The sequence below is a fragment of the Electrona antarctica genome (assembly GCF_951216825.1).
Source record: "Electrona antarctica genome assembly, chromosome: 9".
Classification (NCBI taxonomy): domain Eukaryota; kingdom Metazoa; phylum Chordata; class Actinopteri; order Myctophiformes; family Myctophidae; genus Electrona; species Electrona antarctica.
Window position 1 is genome coordinate 40,613,399 of NC_136790.1, and position 25,176 is coordinate 40,638,574.

The 25,176-nt window shown below is 42.4% G+C and overlaps 2 protein-coding genes across 2 annotated transcripts in view; both read right to left on the reverse strand.

Moving 5' to 3' along the window:
- cplane2 (ciliogenesis and planar polarity effector 2) overlaps positions 1–25,176 on the reverse strand; it is a 395,788-nt gene that overhangs the window by 95,558 nt on the left and 275,054 nt on the right. The gene's annotated exons all lie outside the window — the stretch shown is intronic.
- Positions 1–25,176, reverse strand: part of ca16b (carbonic anhydrase XVI b) — a 128,047-nt gene that overhangs the window by 66,913 nt on the left and 35,958 nt on the right. The window contains 1 exon segment of the mRNA XM_079509913.1: positions 7,612–7,791. Coding sequence (XP_079366039.1) covers positions 7,612–7,791 — 180 coding nt within the window.

Genomic DNA, 25,176 nt, shown 5'->3' on the forward strand with positions numbered 1-25,176 from the left:
CATTGCAATTATCTCCATAGGGAGAAGGAGACAACGGACATAAGATGTATGGATTGTAGCCCCCAAAATAATTAGTCATATCCCACCCTGATAAGCACTTGGAATGTAGGAGTTGAGGCATTCAGTTTAATTTGACTAGGTTCCAAAGATAAATATGGTGAAAATAACACCTTGCTTATAGATCGTCTATTTTCACTAAATCCTTTAATTGTCACGTCACTGCCCAAAATCGTGTGGGAGAACCATTGCTTTAACTAACCCACTACAGATGAGGAGGGCCAAGTTTCACAGCACAAATTGAACCAGGAGAAGGGGTGTTGGGTATGACCAAACACAGACTGTCAGTAAACACAGATGACAGTAAACACAGATGACAAGACGAGGAGCCTGTGCCAAGCGAACGGGTAGAATCGAGAGACAATGGACAACATGCCACAGACTGCAAAAAGAACAAATACAGAGCATGAATATTGGACTAATCAAGGGAAAGATATATGGGCACCTGGAGCGGGATTAATGTGAGACATGCACTTATATGTGAGGAGGGATTCGTGTCACGAGACAATAAATAATCCAGTATTAATAAGTGTTTCAGCTCACAGGATAAGGCCTGAGATGTATAGTAGGAGATTTTCCACAGCACGCAGCATCAACCCCAATGTGAGAAATCACTACACAAAGAATTCACCATAACATGCACACAATAGTGTAACTAATTTGGACCCATACAGTACAGAGGTTGTTAATAAAGGATTGCTGCTGGTGTTGTTGATGAGGTACTGTAATCCTATGTGGAAGACCGGGAGGGCTGGGCAGGCCAGCCGGCCCTGGAAGTTTCATTAGCAATGCTGTGCTGGAGAGCAGGAATTAGAAAATAAGCCAAAAAGACCTTGAATCACAGCCTGTGAAAGAAAGGGAGTCTGGTGTGAGAGTAAACCCTTGATCAATGCAAGTCTCTGGGGTACTAACTTCCAATTCCTCATGAATTTGCTTGAGGGTTGTTTGAAATTTGCCTGGGAAATGTTTGGTTGGGGCATACTGGCTGGGATGGCGGCCAACCGGCTTGATCTCAAAGCAGGTCAGGCCGCGAGGGAAAGCTGTGAAATCAATCTCAAGTAACTTTTAAGATCTATGGCCCCGGTGCTCAATTAAAATATCAGGTCTAACATAAGCTTGAACAATGAACTTTGGATTACTACAGCACTATTTCCAGTTGAGTAGAGTTGAATCAGCATTAATCATATTATTAAAGATCCCGCCAAGGACATGCATGGGATAAAAGTCTCTTCTGTCCTTCTGCGCAAGGCAGATGGTATTGTCCACCCGACGCAGATGTTAAAGATGGAGTGGATGTTCATCAGGTATTGAGGGGCACTAGCCCCTCCTATAAACAGCTATAGTGTAGATTATGTCTTAACACAAACATTAAATGCCATTGACAATGAATGGAGAATTTACGTCATAGGCCTATGTGTCTGAGCAAATCGTCTGTCGGTATGTATGTCAGTGGAAACCCTTGGCCAAAAAGGGACCACCATTTTTGGTGACGTAACTACGGTATGTTTCAAGGTTGGTCAATAATTGATTAGAGCGCCCCTCACTTCACACGGGTGTGATTTTATTATTATATAAGGAGGAAGAATATTTTTAAAAAAAAGTGTACAGAATTACTTAAATTGTCGTTTTTGGGTGGTGATCCACCTGAACTAAAGCCGCACCCAGAGCTGTGGTTGTATGATAAAGGGGGAGGGGTTAGGGGAGGGAATGATATTGTGATGTCACTATAACCATAGCCTCCAGGAAGAAACCCTAAATACAAAGGGAAGACATCATCATTGCACATAACAACCACACCAAGAGGTCTAATGAAATACTGTCACCTCATAAACATATGAAAAACTGAAAAAGAAAATAGAAAAATCACAGCACTCCATCTTTAAAATCACACTTGCTCCTGCGTTTGTCTAGATACCAAATGATCTTCCAGCTGTTTTGTGCGTGGGCGTGTGTTGGTCTTAAAATTAGTTGTGGTCTGGCGCGATCATGCCACAATTCTATTTTCCCCACAGACTTTGCACTTCAAGTTAAGACCATCGCTGGCACAGTGACAGCAGGCGATTCCTTGTTATTTAGGGAGAGCATTGTTTGGATTAGGTGCAGTGGGTTCACAATACACACACAATCAAAATCCAACCGATCTGACGCTCTGAGGTGTCATTTTAAGCACTTGGAGATTAAACAAAAAAAGTTGCCACTATGTGTGTTAGACGGTAATGGAAAGAGTTCTAGTTCTAGAGTCTAGTGGCGGTGCGCACGAAACTTGCGGTTCGCTCCATGCAGACACACAGACAGACCCTCAGAATTTGTTTGTTTGCTTGTTTACACATTATCTTAATGTGTATTTTCAGACATTTAACAATTTAAGCCCTCACACTTAGTAAACTTGACTTTTGGCTTCTTCCACACTACACCAACCTCTTCCCAGAAAATAGGCGATCTACTGTACAAGGTACAAAAGCTCAGTTCAAATACCTAATTTAGATTTATACCTGGTTTCAAGAAATGTAGAGCAGGGTTTCCCAAACTTTTTTGGCCCAGGCAGAGCCTTAGATATAGACAGAGTTACGCAAACTGCGTTCACTTCATGGGGCCAGTCCAATGGCGGCTCTCCTACATAGACTACGCATTGAGCGTGGGGACAACCAACTGGGCCAAGTCCTGGACCGGAAGTATGCAGAAATGCATTGGACTCAGGCAATAGCCCAGCTTTAATGATCTTAAATTCCTTTATTTTAGATTGTTTTGTAGTAATAGAACAACATAAACATTAAAGAGACTTTAGTTGTTTGTTACTGTACAATACTATAAAACAGTTGTCATGTCGCACACATGCTTAAAATAGCTCTTGTTTGTGCCACCCTCGTTGAAAACAATGTATTTCCAACTCCAGCTTGGCTCAGTTCAGGCTGCATGAACAGTGCTCGAGCGCTCGGTTTCTGCCCCATCAATATCGTAACTCTTCTATTAGATGGCCCTTGCATAATTACAAAATTACAACCTTACATTTAATGACATTGGAACTATTTGTATTAAAACTTTACAATCAAAGTCACATTTTCACAACATTTATTTAAGATGCTATCTTAGAATAGACCTATTAGACAGTGCAGAAACATAATTGCCTTCCTTGATGCATCAATTAAGCGTCAACGACCATCAGCTGGTCACAGTTACAAGGTGGGTTTCCATCAAAACATTTCGAAAATAGGAAGCGAATAAGTAAGTAATTCGAAAAAAGAAAAGCGTATTTTTCTTGTTTCCATCCACTGACAAAATGCGCTTCTTTGGAGATATTAAATAAGCAGTAGGCCTAGATGGTGCTATTTTGCCAGTCAAGTGAGACGCGCAGAGAGGCGTATATTATCTCACATTTATTTTACCGTTTGATGTCTGAAATCTGATAGCATCTGCATCACACACTACAGGATAATCTTACACGATTATTTGATCATGTCACACACACACACACACACACACACACACACACACACACACACACACACACACACACACACACACACACACACACACACACACACACACACACACACACACACACACACACACACACACACACACACACACACACACACACACACACACACACACACACACACACACACACACACACACACACACTTCTCTGATTTGTTCTTCACCACGGTGCATTTGACGTTCTTTTAGGCTATTCAAGTTGGTCTGCATGAAGTCCGCTGTCCAGATTGGCCACTGGGACAGGCTGTCTTTCAAACAGGCTGTCTGTTAAATAAATAGGCGTGTGTTTTTGTCTAGACAGGGGCTGGTATAGTTTCGTTTTCAAAGTACAGGGACGATCGGGACCCCTGCCCTGCGACTTGACAGTACATTTCCATTTTGACTAGTCTCCTCTCGTCCGTTTAGTTCCGAGCTGTTTAGGAGAAATATCACCGATCTAACTTCATGATCAACGGCGAACGCCCTCACCGGGGAGAGCAAAAGAGCCTCAGCCTGCAGACAGAGGCTTCGAGACTTGAGTGTGTAAATTTAATAATTTATGTATCCACATCCCACCCACCCTCCCGTTCGATCACTCCACAAGTCCACTATACTCACCATCGCGTGTGTTTTTTTCTTTTCCAACTGTTAAAAGCGATATAATGCGAGTTCAATGCTTTCTAATTAGAAATATTTTCCGCAAGTGTTTCCATAACCCATTTGCGCATTTCACTTTTTCGATATAGCCCCAAAATCCGCCACCTTCTAGCGAAAAAGTGTTTTTGCGAAAAATGCAGATTTATGCGCATTTTGAGGTGTTTCCATCCAGGAGATTTTGCGAAAGAACCTTAATGCGCAAAAAAAAGGCTTTATGGAAACGCACCTACAGACACTCTGCCTGCAGTAATCTAACATTTCTATCCAAAAGCCCTTGAATGATGGAATATGATTAAGGATTACTGTGATTATGGTAAGCTCACATATCAGTTCACAGAGAAGATTGTGTGCACATCTTTTGATATTTGCCTGATGAAGATCTAGTGTCGAAACGTTGCAACTCTTTGCCTTTAATAAAAAGAAGTCTGATGGAGCTCTAGAAACTAGTGTGTGGATGTTTTTTTCCTTTTCCTTGAAGCTCACATATCACACATACGATAATTCACTGGCATTTTTTGAGTGGTGCAACCACTCCCTTACGGAGGGTGGGTCTGAGCAGTGAGCACTATAGGCTCCATTTTGGTGTTGCTGCCTTGAAGTCTCACTTGTGCTGCACCCGCCTCCCCCCGTGCCGTTTTTCTTTTCTTTTTTCCCCACCCCACAGAGCCAAGAACACTCGTCTTTTCATTGATAGTCACAACTCGCTCAAATCTCGCTCATTTTTTAAATTTAAGTTCTGTGTAAACTAGCTATATTTGGTATATATATATATATATATATATATTTTTTTTGTTGGTCTCAGGTAAAGGCAGCGACAAAAATGGAGCCCTATGTGTGTGGCTGGCTGGCTGCTGGCTGGGTATGAGCACGAAAACAGCATGGTTGTTTTTCACCACCTGTGCGCAACCTAACAAGGCTAACATACACACAAACACACACGCACATATTAACTCTATATATGATGATTCCGGGTGCGACAGTACAGTACAGTGACAGTACAGTACAGGGTACAGTAGAGGAACCCCCACACGGTAACTCTGTCATTTCTCAACCGTTTCGGACGTGGGGCGGCTCGCCCGAACCAGCCCGGCACCCTGGGTGCGTTCCTGTGGGTCTGGAACTTCCGCCTCAAAATGTGGAGCAGGTGCAGGTGAGCCTTCTCTGATTGCATCGTCCCCTGGCTGTGGGTTCTCAACTATACGGTCAATGTAGCGATGAAAAGGTGGAAATAGCAGCAGTCCAACACTATGCTTTGAGGAAGACTGAAACCTGTTATAAATCAGCGGCTCGGCTTCCATGTGGATCTCGGACATCATGTTGATATCGTCACGCCATATTGTACACAAGAATGCTACGCACACCCAAGTCCTTGTAGTGGTGGCAGTCCACGGGAGTTTAAACTGAATAGTCGTCTTCAAGGGACAGGAAAGTGGCCGCACACACTGGTGTGCCAAAGTGCCAATACTATCGATACACAGCTCTTATTATAGACGGCATGCCCAGTAAGAATGTGCATCTGTTATTTCCACCTTTTGGTGGATTTCTAAAAGCAGCCTGAAGCAATGCTGTGCCGCCTCATGAGTTGGTGTGGTTGTCATGGTAACGAACAAGGCTCATTAGGATGAAAGACAAATACACTCTTCACCCTCAAGAGAGGAAGATCAGCAACACTTGGAGAGATCAGTTAAGGTCAGGACTTCAGCTCTCAAGGTCTATGGATGTTATATGCAGCTGAACATTCTAAGTGAAGTGGATGGCAGAGTTCAAACAACTATAAAAACAAAATACAATGGTGAACGATATAGTTATCTTCATAGTTATAGTGCTCGGTGTGAATGGCATTTTACCAAGTAAAAAAACAAGTTTGAAGATTGAAGAATCTTTCTGTGCATAGGGAGCCGAGTAAACTGCTAAGAAACAAGCAAAGTCTGCTTTTAATGAAGAAAATGCCTTCACTAAAGGAAAAGAAGAAAAAAAATCTATGTGACCAGACTATAGCAAAATCCCCAACGGCCCAATAGAAACAAGAAGTCAAGCAGTGGAAAAATGGAAGTGTGAGGAAAAATGCATGATAAACTCATTTTGCAGGCACTGATTTCCCTGAGCTATATAACAGGCCTACTGTATGTCTATCAGGTGTAATGCTCTTGTGGAAACGATCCTTCCAACAAAGTTGATACTAACTTAGTTTAAATTTGGATATTACTGTGATTATATAAAATGCCAATTGTATTTTCACAATGAATACTTCAAGTCAAGTCAATGAACACATTGACTGCCAAAGGCCGTCATTTACTGTACAGTTGGGTGCCACCGATATTGTCCCTTATCATTTGACCCATTTAGGCCTGACCTCAACATTTTAAAAAATCCTTCTAAATCCTCCAGTTTTCTGAAATAAATATTTTCACGATTTTTCAAAAATAGCAGACCTACAAGCTCGTAGCGCGCCACTCGGTGGCGCGCTATGAGCTTGTAGATCTGCTATTTTTCAATAGCTAAATTATAACATAATGTTTAAAACACCAAAAGGGGTTCCCGCCCAAAATGGGTTAACTGTCCTTTTGCGCAGATCACGCAAACCTCAGCCAAAAGAAAAGGACAATATCGATGGCCTCCAACTGTATGTCTATCAGGTGTAATGCTCTTGTGGAAACGATCCTTCCAACAAAGTTGATACTAACTTAGTTTAAATTTGGATATTACTGTGATTATATAAAATGCCAATTGTATTTTCACAATGAATACTTCAAGTCAAGTCAATGAACACATTGACTGCCAAAGGCCGTCATTTACTGTACGTCCGTCGTCCTATGAAAGCCAACGCTTCACTGCAAAAGACGGTATTGTGTCCAATGGTCTTTTTAGTGGATTATAATAGATTGCGTTCTTCGCCAACGTATGAATGGGTTTAGGTTGCTAAGCGACCGATACTAACCGGAAATTAACCAGAAATTAAAACTCTGTGTCCTATCCAGTTAAATTGAATGGCTACTAATTTCCTTCCAATATTTAAACCAATCCAGTCCTCGTTAACTATTGACCTCTGCGTTTGCCTGAATAATGTGCACTGTATTATTGTTAAGTGGTGCTATACTGCATGTCTGATGAAGCTCCCACTGGGACAGACATCCCTGTAGTGTACAGTAGCCTAGCAACATGCCAAAGCATGCCAACTGCCCTCTTGACTTCCCTGGTGCTGTGCCATGAGGTGAGGTGTCTGGAGCGGATCAGAATACTTCGGAATTCCAGCATTAACGGGATATTTCATTAGTGCCTGCATGGAATTCCACCAAAACACTGCATTTGGTATTTATCGATGCCAGATATGAACAGAGATTCTCTGTGACATACAAATGGACTCAAGAGTTAAGTGAACATGGGGAAATCAGCGTTTTGGTAAATTGCAGTAATACAGACCTGTCTTCCCAGTGTTTTTCATTGTGGTCGCGTTGGACGACTTGGTATTGAAGTTGTCAAGTGTTAGTTCCTGGCACTCTTGGGAGACCTGCGAATCCTCATCTACAATGTCCACAGGTGATTGGTTCTTCTCCCCACATTCCAGATAGGAGGCTGCCCAGCCTCGAGGCCCATGGTTCCCTGCACAAAGAGGAGACATGAGGTTACACAATGGCTCAGGACGAGCAGGCTGGTGCCTTGTATGGCTGCCTCCACCGTCGCTGTGTGAATGAATGAACACAATGCAGTTGGAAAAGGGCACAATATGGCAGACCATTTATTTACACACGTTGCCTAGCCCTAGTCCACAAAAGTTACAGATTTATAATTAGTTGTGCACCGAAGATAGCTTGAATAATCTCTGTGTGACTTCACCACCTGTGTATACAGGGTACACTTTTTGTTTTATTTTTCTTCTTACTAATTATTTGATCGGCCCAAACCATTGTGTTTATTGTCATGATTTGTCACGAGCCGAGTTGGCTTTGTCCGCGGTGTAAACGTCTTTAAATAAATACTTTTTAAAATACTATGGGGAAAATTAATGGGGAATTATTTCCTGGGCCTCTCGTCGTTCTGAAAGGGGGCGGGACTGCGACACTCTATATACCTTATACAGGAAGGGAGAGAAAAGGAATGTGCATTGAGCATGGCAACGCAAGTTCCTCTAGCATCCTCTAGCTTCTGAAGGACCACAATCAATTGGGTTTTATCCTTTTGACAGATATGTACAAATATATCATCACTGTTGGACAGTGTTTTTCATAAATTAATTACTATTTCATCGTACAACAGTGTATCTCAAAGGTATATCAAAAGTAGTGGTGTGTATGACCTTTTGAAAAAGAGTGTCTGTATATATATATATATATATTTCACCAATAAAATCACACCTGTGTGAACTGAGTGGTGCAACTACACATTTATTGTTATAGTTACTGTACTCTACTGTATTGTAGTGTACTGTGCGGGGGTCCCCGGAACATCTATACCCCCAGGAACGCGCCCAGGTTGCTGGGCCGGTTTCGGTGAGCCGCACCGCATCCGAAACGGTCAGGAAATGACAGAGTTGCCATGTGGGGGTCCCCGGGGGGTCCGTGTGGGGGCCCCGCCCGGGGATCCCCGGAACATCCAGAGCCCAAGGAACAGCCCAAGGCTCGTACTGTACTGTACTGGCCACTTTGGGTGTTGCAGCTTTCCGTGCTCGGACATACAGACACAGAGACAGACGTACATACAGATGGACATAGCTCCGTAATGGAGCGGAGGCACCGCTCAATAATACCGGTAGTTATTTCTGAAAAGTAAAAGTGCACGTTTTGTCTCCTTGATCTCTTCTGGGACACATTGGGCCAACGGAGATACAACACACTCATGCACAGATTCTAACCTTTCTGGGTTGACCCAATATTCACACTATCACATTCCCTAGAAATATAGGTCAACTTGTCAAGTGTTCCTGGAAAAGATGACTTTACCAAAGTCTCCTGGATCATGGATGGCTTTATACGGTACAGTGCTGTATGTCTAAGAGCGAGAGTTCTCCAAAAAGTTAAAAGTTTGATATCAAATATTTCTCTATAAATACACAACTTGTATTGTTGCATTCATCTTTCTACCAGCCTTATCACTAGTTTGAGCTGTCGCACAGCTGAGGCAGTACAATTCCACAAAATGTTTGATTTGTTCATTAACTATAATTGGGATGAATCGTCTTCCCTGAAAACCACATGCAAAGTGTACTCGTACTGACTGGTGAGGTCTGGATCCCACAAAAAGTTGGCATAATCTCTGAATTGGTACACACAAACTGGAGGAAAAAGAAAAGCCAGGCATAAATGCAGCATTAACAATTACGTAAAGGAACAGCTGCTTGCCGATCACATGTAGACACAAGGTATACTGTATATATTTCAGATTAGTAGGAGTTCAGTGTATGCTGAGGAAAATAGGCCCCAGTGGCATATTCACTCTGCCTCCATGTAGAAGAATGACCTTATTCTTTTAATTTAAAACTAATCATCTCCTATACTCCACCTGGTTTCTGCTAACGTAGCATTGAAAATAGTGGGACCACCATGAACATTAGACTGTTTTCTCCCTTTTCACAAAATAAGTATGCAGTGTGTATACAGTGTATATATGTAGTATACATGAAAACATGTACAGGTAAATTGGTGAATACAATATATTATATATATATTATATTAGATGAATATTCTCAGTTTACAAGTTAATATCCCTAGAATGTCTATGATATGTGTTCGTTTTGGGGACTAGTTTCATATTAATTTGAAAGTTCTGGCAGGAAAACATCTAGAAAAATATCTCCACTTTTCCACAAGCTGCACACGGACGACATTCTGAACTTTCAAATGGATATGAAACTAGAGGATAATATCTGTCTCCAAGTCTTAGGAATTAATTTCTGGGTGAGTACACACACACGCAGTGCTACAAGTTTAAATGCCAACGTGGTCAGCCTACTAACTGTGTGCGGATAGGACCGATCTATGGTGTATTTGGAATACATGAAGTGCATGTAAAATCACAGACATTCTAATCTAGGGCTATTGACAATATTGGAAAGGTGATTATTAGAAAAGCCAGACAATATCCAGACAATATTGTTGGCTGCTAGGAGCATCACAGAAAAAGTGCAACCAATAGTCACTTGTCCAACAGACAAGTGACATTTGTATGCACTTGTCCAGAAAGATGTATTACTTGTCCCGGACAACAGGACAAGCCTTAATGTCAAGTCCAGGAAGGTCTCGTTATTTTTGCTGGCTTGTGGCTATACACAAATAAACAAGTGATGTAAAAAACAGTTAATGTTGCTAATTTGCCATCCAAAATAGATTTACTGATGGGAAGATGAGTTCGCCTTTAAAAAGGGAAGAGAATGAGTGGGGCTGAAATCTGAGGATTGCACAGCAGCAGTCAATTAATCTGTGTCAAATCCTTTGTTTGCACACTGGGTACTCTTTAAGTTTAAACTAATAATCATGATTCATGTGCTTTAAATGTTTCAGATGAATGTATGGTGCATCGTAGAATCAATGGTATGATCTAAAATTACTGTGTTGAAAGAATTTGATGAGATATGGCTAAGATATGTCTCATTATACTAAACGATGGTTCATAAATTCCCAGAGATAGTTAGGGTTGTTCTGTATTTCTGACAGCAGACGAAAATGAAAGCCTGGGTATCGAGGCTACGCCTTCCCAAGCATGCAATGTTATTTATTTACAGTTATCAGTACCTGTCATTACAGAAGTATAGCTTTGAGTTGTGATACAGCGGCAACATCAACAGCCTTTCAGCGCAGAGAGATGTTGGAGTGTTTTCCTATTTTCCTCTGAATATATTGCTATAATGTACTGTGAGTCTGTGACTCACTATCTCAGCCACCAACTAGTGACTGTAGCTGATTTCTATAGACTCCAGTACTTTTTAGAAACACATTTTAATTAAATTCGACTAACCTTGAAGCCATGCTCACTGACATTTAGAAAGGAAAAATAACTGTTAAACTCCTAAACTAAACTGTATTCTGTCTGCAACTAACTTTTGTTTTGCATGGAAGACGCAAGTGGACAGATTTTCTCTATATGGTACTGAAACTAAAGTTCTTTGTGACCCCTGAATAGGGGTGGCCGAACGGATTGCGGACCGGTCTTGATACCGGAAGGTCGCCAGTTCGAATCAGCGGTCCGGCACGTTAAAATTACCACCGCTGAAGTGCCCTTGAACAAGACATTGAACCACTACGATGAAATGTTCTATGAGCAGGGCCTGGCTGGAAACAAGTTCTTGAGCTTAGCCCAGATACCCTGGGTAAATATAGTAATCATTTCATTTCCCTGAATAGGGTAATCAATCATTCTATCTCCTATGCTTGACTCCCACACAGCCTGGTAGTTGAGACATGAATGCTCTGTTTAACACATCCAAATTGTACCAAAAAGCCACCACTCTGTTGGTATCTGATACACACTGATCATTCAGTCCTCAATTTAGCCCCTTTACTTTCAAGGATGCTGCCCATGGATAGATTACAGGTCTGAATACTCATCTTTCAGGCTTATGATGTGTAACAACATTGAGCTGGGAGGTAACATGCTGATGTCACCAGTCAGTGTGATTAGAATACTTCAAACTAAACATAAATTGCCACTCCCACACAAGGACTTTAACTTATATTTTAATTTAGCATCAGAAACATTTCAGCTCGACAGCTATTCAGAGCTGCATCCTAGAAACACATTTCGTTGGTCCCTTTTACACAGGACAGGAAAAATTAATGGCATTCCCAAAAATAAAGTCTTTCAAGAGCCAGAGGAAAGATGCAGACTGACCTACCTTTACTTATCTTTTCTTTTCAAAATCTTTTTATTCAGGTTTTTGACAGTAGCCCAGGGGCAAGTATTAAACAGACATACAAAATATAAAAATAAAACTCAATCCCCTATCCCACCCTCCCCCCACCCACAATCCCAAGGATAGTCGGAAAAACAGTCTGGAGGAAATAAAATAAATATATATACACACACATACACAAAATACATGCATACATAATTACAAAAATTAAAAATATAATAAAATAAAATGCAGATTTTTCATAGCAGAGCAGATTTTGTTTCCGCTGTGGTTTGGCGTTGGCCGAGGCATAGGCACGGCACACTATGCAGTTTGTGTGTTGTGGTAGAATGTCATAAACGGGCCCCAGGTCTTGTAAAACCTTTTTTCAGAGCCGGCAATTGAAAACCTTAACATCTCCAACTCGAGACAGGACATTATATCACGAAGCCACTGACGGAGCACGGGCGGGGCAGCATCCTTCCATTTGAGCAGAATGGCACGCCTAGCGAGCAACAAGGCAAAGACGACCATACGACACTCTATGCGTGTTAGAGGAAGGTCATCCCTTCCAGCAGTGCCAAGGAGAGCCACTAAGGGATCTGGGTCTAGATTTTGATGTAGAATGTTGGATAGAGTATCGAACACATTCCCCCAAAATGGTTGTAATTTAGGACACATCCAATACTGATGGATCAAAGTTGCATCACCGCTCTTGCACTTGTCTACCTTTACTTATCTAGTTACAGTAGTAGCATATCATCTTTGGGCTGAGAGTAACAAAAGTAGAATTGTGAATAACTGAACAAAACATTAAAAGTAAAAAGTTGTATTCAATGTTCTTGCTCTCTCTCTGAACAGATTGCACATTTCAAATGTGTGGCTAGAAACTAATAATTTTCTCAGAAAATGTTTTGCATTTTTTTTTACCAATGAGACTGATTATTCATTTAATTACACCAATTGGACAAATATAAGACTGTTATGTAAATTAGGATACTGCAGCACACATGGTCTTCAATTTCCCTAGAGTTTCCTAACTCCTGCGCTCTCTTCTCAAAACAGTCTTCTCAAAGCGGCGGATTCTATTGGTTCACCGATCCCCCGCCCCTTCCTCCCCGGTAGAAAACTGGAGGTTATATAATAACCGTGGTTATTTAACCATGACATTTGCGACAGATGTGATAACATCCCAATTGTTCCATTTTACGGAAAAATGTATTTATACACTCCAGCGGCCTGTTGCTTTAAGGCATTGTGCGCTCCAGCGCGCGAGGGGATAAAACCCCTCTGCGACTTCCGCTTCTCACCCACCCTTTTCTTCTGCGAAAGCAAGCGAGAAGGTCCACCTAGCGAATCTGTCGCAAATGTTATGGTTAAATTACCACGGTTATTATATAACCTCCAGTTATTTTAACTGTTAACATTTGCTTCCAGATCGCATGTGAGACTCTCATAATCTCCCTTCCAGGCCCTGCCACTGGAGGCCTACAATGCATCCGGGGGTGCCTGTGGCCATTCACATCCGCACCGGAGTGCTGCCCTTCTGAAAACTGCTAGGCGCTCTTCGTCATTCTGTGCTAGCTGCACGGGAACGTGTGGTTCGATAGCCACTGGTGCCGAGTTGCCACTCGGCAACGGCGGCTGGTGGAGGGGCGGCAGCTCCTTCGAGGATCAACAGCGGAGTAGGGCTCCTGGGGGGTCAGCTTCGCGCTGTGGACCTTCGTCAACCAGCATCTCGTAGTATAGTGTAGTATACTATATATATATATAGTGTAGTATAGTGCTCATCGAGCCCGAAGTCTCCTTCGGAGAAGTCGGAATCTCTGGCTTTGTCGAGGACAACATATTCACCCACACCGGCTCCATAACATCCATGATACCGCCCCAAGAGTGCTCCAAGGAAGCCGAGGGCCAAGGTGGGTCGTCCTGGAGAGGTACTGGTTTAGCAAGAGTGCTTTGTGTAGCTGTGGTCTTGCTAGCCTGCACTGTGCTAACTGTAGCCGAAGGTTTGTCGGTCTTAGTCAATTTAGGCCTCGCGCCCATCCGAGTGTACACACTGCTCATCTGGGAGGTTAGCATTTTGTGCTAACACCATGTGGCTGGGCCACGGGTCTATCGCTGGTGGGTCTGGGCGACGTTGTTGCTCGATATCCTGGTCAAATTCGTCGTCATCGAAGGGGGCTAGGAAATAGTTTCGGGCACGTCTCAGATGCTTCTTTTTGGATTGTCGTGATAGCTCCTCTAGAGCGGACTGGGCATGGGTCAGGCCTAGGCAATAAACACACAGGTTGTGTGTAGGGATGTCCAGATACACTTTTTTCGCTTCCGATCCGATCCGATCCTGAACAATTTCTGTGTTAGCCGATACCGATACCAAATACCGATACCAGTGTAGTGATCTCATGTTGTGTTTATAGCTATATCTCATGTTGTGTTTATAGCAGACTCCTCACTCAAATGTGCACTTGCAGTTTGGGCAACTCCAAAGCAAACTCCACATGCCCCAACATTTTATTTACCTGCCATAGTGTCAACCCCTTACCCCAGTGTGGGATCTGTGGTTAGACTGGCATATTTGCCGATACCGATATGAACCGATATGACAAATAAGGGCCGATCCGATACTTTTCCCGATACCGATACAGTATCGGGACATCTCTAGTTGTGTGTATCGCCGGGTGCCAGCATGTTGCATGTGGACAAAGCTTGCGTGGTGTAGCTGTGGCCCGGTCTGTGGTGTACAGGACGGGGCGTTAGCATCACGGTCATCCATATTCAGTATTATCGGCCGTAGTTCTGGTTGGTAACAGTGCTACTGGCTAGCGGTTGCTGCTCGTGTGGTTCAGCTCGTTTAGCTATGAGCTAGCCGTAGCGTGGTTTAGCACTCGCTGCAGCTAGCGCTTGATAATAGCTATGTGTTGCGGTAGCTAGCTCATTTGTGTGCGAGCTATATATAGCGGCAACCAGCTCGTTTTGGCTACGAGCTATATAGTGTGTGCAGCTAATGCTAACCCTCGCTGTAGCGTGGTTAACACTTGCTTAGTTTGGTTTGATAGCACCGTTAGCAAGTTAAGCTAATGCCATGTGTTGCCAGCTTATGCTGCCCCGACCATGAAGCGGGGGCAATGATAAGCTATATGTGGCTAACGCTTTTTAAGTTTTTCACTCAAAGTGACCGAAAACGTAGTCGGCGTTTGTCGCTGTGATTTGTAATTACCACCGGGTAGAAGACAAGTCACCCCGTGGTACAAGTGTGCGGCCAAGAAATCTTTCCCTCTTAGTGATAACACAGCTTGGTTCAGAAGAAAAGGAAATGCGGTGAGAAGCGGAAGTCGCATTGGGGCTTTATCTTTGTGCGTCATCACGCACAAAGCCAGGCGACAGGCCGCGGGAGTGTATAAATATTATTTTCTGTAAAATGGAACAATTGGGATGTTCTCACATGCGATCTGGAAGCAAATGTTAACAGTTAAAATAACAGCAGAGAACATTGACATCACCAAATTGGGAGCAACGCCCCTCTGCACTGTAATTGGTTAGTGAAATACAAGTTGGCTCCCACTTCCTATGCCAGAGCTTCCACCGTTTCCCCATGCTTTTCTCTTTGAGCCGAATGCAAACGGAAATAAAAGCCTGCCTGAATTACATGAATACATTTCTGGCTATGCAGTGACATGCACAGATACTTGCCCACATGAATGAAAATATCCACACACACACACACACACACACACACACACACACACACACACACACACACACACACACACACACACACACACACACACACACACACACACACACACACACACACACACACACACACACACACACACACACACACACACACACACACACACACACACACACACACACACACACACACACACACACACACTAAAATAATAATATTACAAAATATGAGCACATAAACGGATATGGCCTATATAGAATAATGATGCAAGGATTCGCCATACCAGTATTTTATTGACTGACAGATCAGATTTCACTCTGCCTGCATTCATTACCATTTTGAGGATAGGCATGTACAGGGCCTATCACACGAAAAGATGAAATGACCTACCTAGGTTCCATCCTGGAGGCAAGAAAGAACAAGATTCCTATACAGGATCTCCTCACTGGTCAACAAAAACACATTTAAGACCCTAACAGAAGCCCTTGTACAAGGTTTCGACTATGCATGCGCCTCTTGGTACCACAGCACCTCAAAGGCCATCAAAACAAGGCTCCAGACTTCCCAAAACAAACTGGTCAGGCTACTACTTGGCCTTACTCCCCTCACCCCTGCCCATTTTGACAGGCTGGAATGGCTTAGGGCTGACCACAGAGTACAGCATCTTGCAATGGGTTTGCTCCACAAGATGTAGTGAATCTATCCACCAAGATACCATGTACCTGTCTAAATACTTCCTTAATGTCAACAAAGTCCACACCCACAACACCAGAGGGTGTCACTTCACTCCTATGCCACCAAAATGTGGAACGCCCTACCAACAGTCATTAAGACATGTGAATCCCTTGACTCCTTCAAAACCGCTCTCAAAGGGCACCTACGGGCGGCTGCAATTCGAAACTGGCCCCCGTAAAAGTCTTAGTCCCCCCCACCCCCTTTTTCCCCCTCAATGTATGTTTTTCCCTTTTTACCTCCTTTTATGTAACCCGACTCTGCCAGATGGTGGCAGTAGTGAGTTCCTCCTCCTATTTCCATCTAGTCTCTCTCGGGCAGAGACGATGTACTCCGAAGTGCTGATCGGAGCGATATGCGGCCGCTAGAGGCGGGATCAACGCGAGACTGATGACATATTGAAGCTGTGCCACAGCGCAAATGTAAACACAACCTAACAAGACTACAACTCAAAATTGTTATGGAGATATCAGATTTTTGTCCCTCTGCTTCGGGTTCATCGTTTCTGCTTGAGAGACCAGATGCAGGTAGGAGGAGGGAACTTGTGAACTCAATACTGCCGCAATTTGGCAGAGTCAGGTTACCTTTACTTTATGATGATTTCCTGTTTTTGGTTATATAGAAGTGTAATGCTTTATGGTGTTGTCCACAGTTAACAGTTTTTGTATTGAGTATTAAGTGCTTGAAATGTACCTATTCTGCAAACTGTTAATAAATACTTCAATCAATCAATCAATCAATACATTACTTGTCAACTTGCTAAACTTAATTGTCTGCCTTTTTGACAATTATTATTCCAGTTTCAGTAGCAGAGGGTTTACTAAATCAGAAAGAGTGTTAGGCACTGTCAACAAAATAATCAATCCTTGTGGACCTGGCTTTACTTACTTTCAAATTTAAAAAATAAATTCAAGATTTTTAGGCAGTGTGTCAAGTAACTAAGTGAACTGTCATGTTCAACGCTTAGGAATCCATCAATTCACCACATTCTGCTCAGAGTTCAGAAGTGCATTATGTGACACCACACAGTGTCCCTTGCTTGCTTAAGTAAAACAGGCATATGTTTCTCCCAATCTGGCCCCCTCGGTTTCAGGCGCCATCCCCATTAACCTTCAGGATAAATAACCTTGCTGGTGCTACCATGGTGATGCTGACAGAATGGTGATTGCCTTGTCATTTCCGTTTTGTCCCTCTGGGAGAAAACAGACACGTTGCATGCTGCCTGGCAGCCTTCCCAGCTTTAGCACACTGGCCCCTTGCACACACAAAAAAAGAATCTACCCCGATATGTGCATATGTACAAGCAGCCCTGACAACAAACAAGGCTGGCTGATTTTGAGTCACAGCGACAGCTGGATTGTTAAGGGTCAAACCTGTGGTCTGGATAAAGTGACAGAGAAAAGTGACATGAATTTTCACTCTGTTTTTTATTTGGCTTGTCTGCAATTGGGTCATGCAAATAGTATTACTAATAACCAACATTTCCTTTCTTCTCCAGAATTTGGACACCTGTTATGAGCATACAGATAGATCTGCAGATTGTGTACACATATCCATATTCCATAGCCGACCATGTGTCGTTTCATATCAAGTGTATGCTGGATAGACAGTTCATGAACTTGGTGATACCCACAAGGAGCTCCTCTGAGCTGTACACAACTACATGTCAACAATGAACTCATCTCAGCTGGAGCATGTGGTTTCCAAGGTGCCAGTCTATCACAACAACAAAGGTGTTTTTCTTGTGGGGGGTTTTTGTAGCTCTATTTGAACTGCAGTGACAAACCTCCCTCTCTACAAGCCCAATAGACCCACACACTTTGTTCCGTTCTCTATTATCCTGCTTCTTCTTTCACCTCCCTGCATCTTAGTGATGTGCAGATCTCTTGACATGCTCCCTGACAGCACTGTGGCCTGATGGCATGCAATGTGAGGCAGAAAAAAAGGAACTGGGCTCAATACACCGCTGAGTCATCTGAGCTCACATCAGCTTTACTAGCACTATGCTGTCTACTGGGACCAGGGGCTGTCTGCTGTCTACAAGTCTTATCACAAGGCAATAGTTTTACAATTTCATGGCTTCGCTGACAACTAGGCAGAGATCTAAACCTTTGTTGCTTGTCTTTGTAATGTGGGATTTGGGGAGTCATAAGTTGCATAGCTTTCAAAATAAAATACAATAAATTAATAATAATACAAAACGAGTTCTTTGAAATACCGTAATGAAAGAAAAAACGATATCTCAGTCGTCTAACTTTAATGTATGTCACAGTCACTCACTCACTTTGATATTGGTCATTGCACGTACAGTACTCCCATGGGCTGGGGTGGCACCTGTCAGTAGGGAGTGTTTGGTGGGAGGAGTAGAACAAAGGCTCTACATCCTTCTGGTAGGGGCTCCTCACTGGCAGAGTCAGTAGGATAGGATGCAACCGCAGTGACAACACAGAAATGTGTGTGGGGAGGAATCAATTGGCATAAACGACAAAACTTGGGAGAAAAAGGGGGGAAAAAAAATATGAGGAGAAAAAAATGTGAAATGTTGTGACATTAAAAAACATCACCAAAGGGAACAGGTCAACTGAGGTCAAGTTCTTTGTTACCAGTGAATCTGGTACTACTGACCATTAAAACAAGAGCTATCAATAAGTTACTACTGCATGTGTGCATTTTGTAAAATCAACTGATACCGATACCAAAATTGTAATAGTAGGGTTTGGTTTACCTTACCTGTTAGTTATACAGTAAAGGTGGCCTTACACTAGCCGATAATCGGGCATTTTTGACGCTCGGGGGGTGCCCGACCGCTCAAAGCGCGATCGGGATCGGCCCGATCAACATCAAGAATGTTTGATATTTGCTCTGCCCCGCTCCGATTATCCTGTAGTGTGTGGTGCTATCAGATTTCAGATTGAAAAAAATCGGCTAGTGTAAGGCCACCTTAACTGTGATTCTGGTAGAAGGTGCAGATTTCCAGTGAACAGAGCATTCTTATTACCTGATTCATTGCCTACTGATGCACACAATACATCAAACAATATAAATCTAGTATTTGTATAAGTTTTATAAGTTTTACCAACTTGTTGGGCCTATTGAAAGAATCTGCAGCCTTCACTATGCACACCACCTCAAACTTAGATGACATTCCATCATTCCCATTGAGAACCATACCGCTCTCAGTTTCCTTTGAGCTCTTGCAAAGACACCAACTGTGGCAGGTGCTTAAAGGTCTGGCTGTGTGAGTGAGATAGCAGCTAGAAGGGCTTTGATAAGATAACTACTTTCATCCCAAAGCATTACCCCCACAAATCGAAGATCTAGCTCTAGTGACATAAAAAGCAGGCGAGCTCCAATCAACAAGATTATACTCGATCTATGCGCTATCTGTGCATACAGAATCTTACTTCCTGGGAGTAAGTTTCATTTTCACTGCTTTTCCCTGATCCTGCCAGTCACCTATTGACCTGCGTTACACAAGCTCAATTTAGAGATTATATAACAGAGAGGCTCTTACCGTATATTTTGACAACTGATTTGATAAGACTTAGATTTGCTTAATTGATTCTCCCCTTTCAGTTTAAATTCCAGGGGCCACATATCCGGCCCCCGTCTGCTTCCTGAGGTGGGTCAAAGTGGCCCTCATCATTGCTTGGGCATAATACTGTACATTCATTCAAATCTACTCTCTCATCCGTCACACCACTGTTCTGAATTCTGATGGCCTCTAGCATACAAAACAACTTTACTATGTAGGAATTTAATATAGAGTTTAATTTATACTCAGTCAGATGAACCTTGCCACTTTTTTTCTTTTTCAATTGAAAAATGTCAAATGACAGCTTTTATCACATTTGCAGAGTGACAAAGTGTCATGTGAGGATGTGTAAACTAGACTTAAGCCTTACTGCTACTTTATAGCCTCAAGGCTAATGAGATCATGACATTAGAAAATTTGCCATAAAGCTAATTTATATTTTGTCGTAAGACCAGGTCATTCAGCAAAACTAAATTATTTAGAGAGAGAGAGAGAGAAAGAGAAAGAGAGAGAGAGAGAGAGAGAGAGAGAGAGAGAGAGAGAGAGAGAGAGAGAGAGAGAGCGAGAGAGCGAGAGAGCGAGAGAGAGAGACAGAGAGACAGAGAGAGACTACCCCTTCCACTGGTCAATGAATATAAGGAAATGTACCGTTTTCTTATTTATTCACTCACTCATTCTGCTTCTAAGATATTTTTTAAATGCATCCGTTAAATGAAGAGGACCTGACAGAAATGTGGTCAATTAAACAATAAAAATGTAATCAAACCAGTACCACGACAATCTTTTCTTCTTGGAAGGAAAAACTTCCAAGCATGTCACTGCAATCTGATGGCCAATTAGTGTGACTGTGGCTGACTGTATTGAAGAGAGAAGCGGAGGGGGGCAAATATCTAACCGTAACGACCATCTCGAGAGATGCAAGAATCACTTAACCTAGACATTACATGATGAGGTCATAATATATTTATGGACAGAAAAGGGTCTATTAACCTCCAAAGAGTTAAAAAGCCATTTAAGTATTAACATGGAAAAGGGACTTTGCCTTGAGTCTAGTGCTGCACAATTCTTGTTCTTTCCTTCCCAAGAATTGAGATCACGATTCTCACACGATTCTCATTTTTCCAATCAAAATATTTATTGTCTTCAATCTGTAGTTCATTAAGAATGTGGCACATGGAGCCAACTACTGTGGTTTTAAACAGACAACATTGTGTGCTCGACTTAAACCAATGCACCACGTCTCTGTATGTCTGTCTGTGTGTACATCTGTAATGCACGTAACTCGAGAACCGTTCGCCGCACCGACTTCAAATTCGACACGCGCGTTCCACACCCCCACAGGGAGTGCAGTGCCCGGTGTTGAGTCGGTCGGACCCACAGTTGTTCAGAACCTCTACAAAAGGCCTCTGCCCGGGCTCTGGACCTGATCTCCATATGGAGCTGTCCTGACATAATTCTGACATCTGCATAGACTGCAAATTTGGGCATGCCTGACAAAGAACTCCAGAACACATAACAGACATAATACTGTAACTGGGTGGGGCATGAATTTCAAACTTTGTTCCAAGTAGTGTAGGTCAGAGCCCAATGGGCGCTCTAGCCTCTAGAGTCTAGAGGCTGTGGACAGGGCCCAAATTAGCCAATTGATCATACCTGATCACCCCTACATCTCCATATATGGAGCTGGCCTGTTCTGACATCACAATTATTGACACCTGCATAGATTCCATATTTGGGCATGCCTGATAAAAACTCCATATATGGGCATAAAAGGTACACAACCATAACTGTGGTGGGGCATGCATTTCCAGTGCCCAACAGGCACCGCTCTAGTCATTTAAATTAATGGGTGCCTACCGAATAATATTTTCTCTGTCTGTGCTATAAATGAACTGGTTTAATCACATTACCATTTCCAGAAGATATTTGTTTTACAGCTTTTGATACACAAAAACAATGGGGTAATGGGGAACCAATCAAATATAATTCACCGCCTGCCCTACACTACACACATGCACTATTACACACAGAATTATTTTAATAAAGTTTGGTCAGTTTAGATTTCGGGTTACATAACAGAAGAGGCCTTATCTTCTTTGCCCAGACTAGGTTCATTATGCAATGAATAGAGTGACCTCATATCCCTTTACCCCACCCAGCCATTCACAGCCCAGGCTGTGCTCCCAGTCCGTGTCTATCGAAGAGGGTGGGGGGACAGGCAGCCTCTCATTATACACAATGTCCATCAGGAAGCGTCTCAGTGAAGAAAGGCCACTGGGCAATTAATTCATGAGAATTACGTACAGTACAACATAATGCTCTGCCATTTCCCTTTTATAGATAGACCAGTACAGCTTTTGTATTTAGAAAATGATGAAGGATGATGCAATGTAGTTAGAGGATTCATCTTCACTTGAAATGAGACTTTGAGACTTTGGTACGTTAATGATGCTCTCATGCAGATTTTCTGAATAAATTATATATATATATATATATATATATATATATATTTATCATTATGTTTGAGTTTAAATTTCTGCATATCAATTAGAATATTAACGTTGGCTATTTAATGGGTGCTTAACCCATTAAGACCTGACATCTACAAATGTCTTCTAAATCCTAAAAAAAAATCTATGTCAGTGGTTCTCAAATGTTTTCATGGTTGGCAAGGACCCCCAAAATGATATGTACCGTATTTGGCCACGGACTCCCATCTTAAAATATTTTGTTCCAGGGACCGCCAGAAGCAAAGATCGGAGTTAAAAATGTTCGCTTAGTTAGAAATCATATTCAAAGATTTGCAAATGTACAAGCTACAAGCTCATGAGCTGTACAAGCTCATATCGTGGCACAAAGTGACGTGTTAAGAGCTTGTATACCTGCTATTTTTGAATAGCCAAAGTATGAAATTATGGTTAAAGTGGTTAAAATAAAAAATGACACAGATGCTTTCCCAGTTTTAATGAGTTAAGCCACAAAGATACCATAGTAAAATCTCACTTTTACAGGTCAGTTGGTCTATTTCTACAATTACATACAGAGGATTTTACGGTGCACCGTCAGGCCAAAGGCTTCTTAATCAAAACAATGAAAAACCTTTGAAGTCACACAGCAATACATCTACATGCATGTTTATCATGCCGTCAAAACCTGACAGCATTACATGCTTGAAACATTTCAAAATCAAAAACACAACTTCACACTCGGTAGATGACGTGTTTACTGGATATTTAAAAATTGCCACATCAAACGCACCTATTTGTCAAGTTGCTGTTGCCAATAAGCGGTTTGCTGTGATGTTAGGTAAGGTCCGGTTATTCAGTGAAACTGTAGACTACATGCCAGGGAATATGACAAAAACAATTATTACACGTAAACAAAGCATTCTAAAAGTATAGATTATGTGAATCCATTGATTTGACGTTGTCTTGAAGAGTCCTGGACCTCATGCATCAGATAAGACTGGCGCCATGGCCGTCTGAATTAGCTCCATCTTTAATCACGGGTCATTGTGTTCAACACAGCAGGCTCAAACACATAAAAGCAGGTAAAGGAAGTGGTAAATCAAACAGCCATTGGAGTCTAATTGACCACCAGAATAAGCTCCAGCCAAAATATTGTTTTCCCATGGCGCTATCTGCTTCCATCTCGTGGACTTTCATAGAAACTGTGGCTTCCTGTTCTTGGGTGTTGGCCACAGCACATGTACAACATCCCATGGTCTGCAAAAATAATCTCCGGGCCCTTGTGTAAAGAAAAAGGAGGCCAGAAATACATTCAGCCCCACGAGGGAGGAGAACCAAACACAACTTCCTTTCTTATCTGGCAAATGGCCAATGAACCAACAAAAGCCCCAGATGCCTGTAGGGTCTGGAGGGGCTCGTGGTCAGAGTGTCCTCTTAACCTTCAAATGAGTAGAGGCAGTCAACACAGCAGGAGAGAGGAAGGTCAACGAAAGGGATATGTGTCGATCATGAACTAATTGTAAAGATGAGAGGCAGTGCTACTCTTTGTAGGTGATGCTGCATTTATAAAGATTGCTATTTCCGTTTAGGAAAGGAGACAAAGCTTCACGATTAGTCAACATGCCCAGTTGCCCACAAACTGCCAGTTTGTAAATGAAGGAAAGGGTTGTGCAAAGAAAATAAGTCTATTGCCATATTATTTTTCACAATACTGTATTGATTAACCAGACCCTCAAATCCATATGTATGTATATCCATATGTAAGTTCCCTGGCACTGCGCTGTAGACATTTTTCTCGGTTTGTCTGTCACTCTGGCATATGGGAGAAGTTTGCCTGTAGGGCTTTCAGTCAAAAATCGTCATTTGATTGGTCGTGCCCGAAGCGCTTTCTGTCAGCCTTTCCCAACCCCACCAAAAACATGAATGTTCTTAATCATTCCAGTGTCTAAATGTAACTAAAATGAATGACCTGATTTTTTTTTTTTAATGACCCGATCCTAATGACCTGAACCTAACCAAAAGCAGTAGTAGTGTGGCAACAGAATAACAATTGTGTCACTAAACATTGAAACCACCACTGGTGTGTCCATCAAACAGTAGGAATATGTCATATCAACTGAACCAAATCATAAACTATAACCATTTGATTGGTTGGGGGCCAAACCAATCAAATGAGGCTTCTTACCGAAGGCCCTCAGGATTAACTTGTTCCATAAGCAGTAAGCACGTCACACAACTGTCACATTCCCATAGCCTGCAGGGACTCCTTTCCAAAGTGTGAGTACTGAGGTTCCAAATGTTAATCAAGACCGAGGCATTTAGAAACGAATACAACATGTTATGTTATTTATGTTCCAATATCTACGAGGGACTTTGGCTGTTTATCCAGGGACGGTGGTGGGGGTAGGCGGTTTTCATGTAGTGAAATTGGAAGGAATTGCATGCCTTTTGATATGTTAGACCCAAGAGATTCATTTGAGATTTGGAGACCTATTATTGAGAGTTCAGTTCTACTACTAAATTATTGAGAGTTTAGTGAGGGTGACAGCACAGTGCCCTGTAGAGCACTCGTGTTGTTCACTAAGACATCAGACCAACATCCCTGCATTCTCTCACATACTGCGGTCTACCTGTGACATAGTCTGTGATCCATGCCACCCACCCGCATCACTGCAAGCAGGTGTACTGTATCTGTGTGATATATGCATGTGCAATAGTCACATTGCAGAAG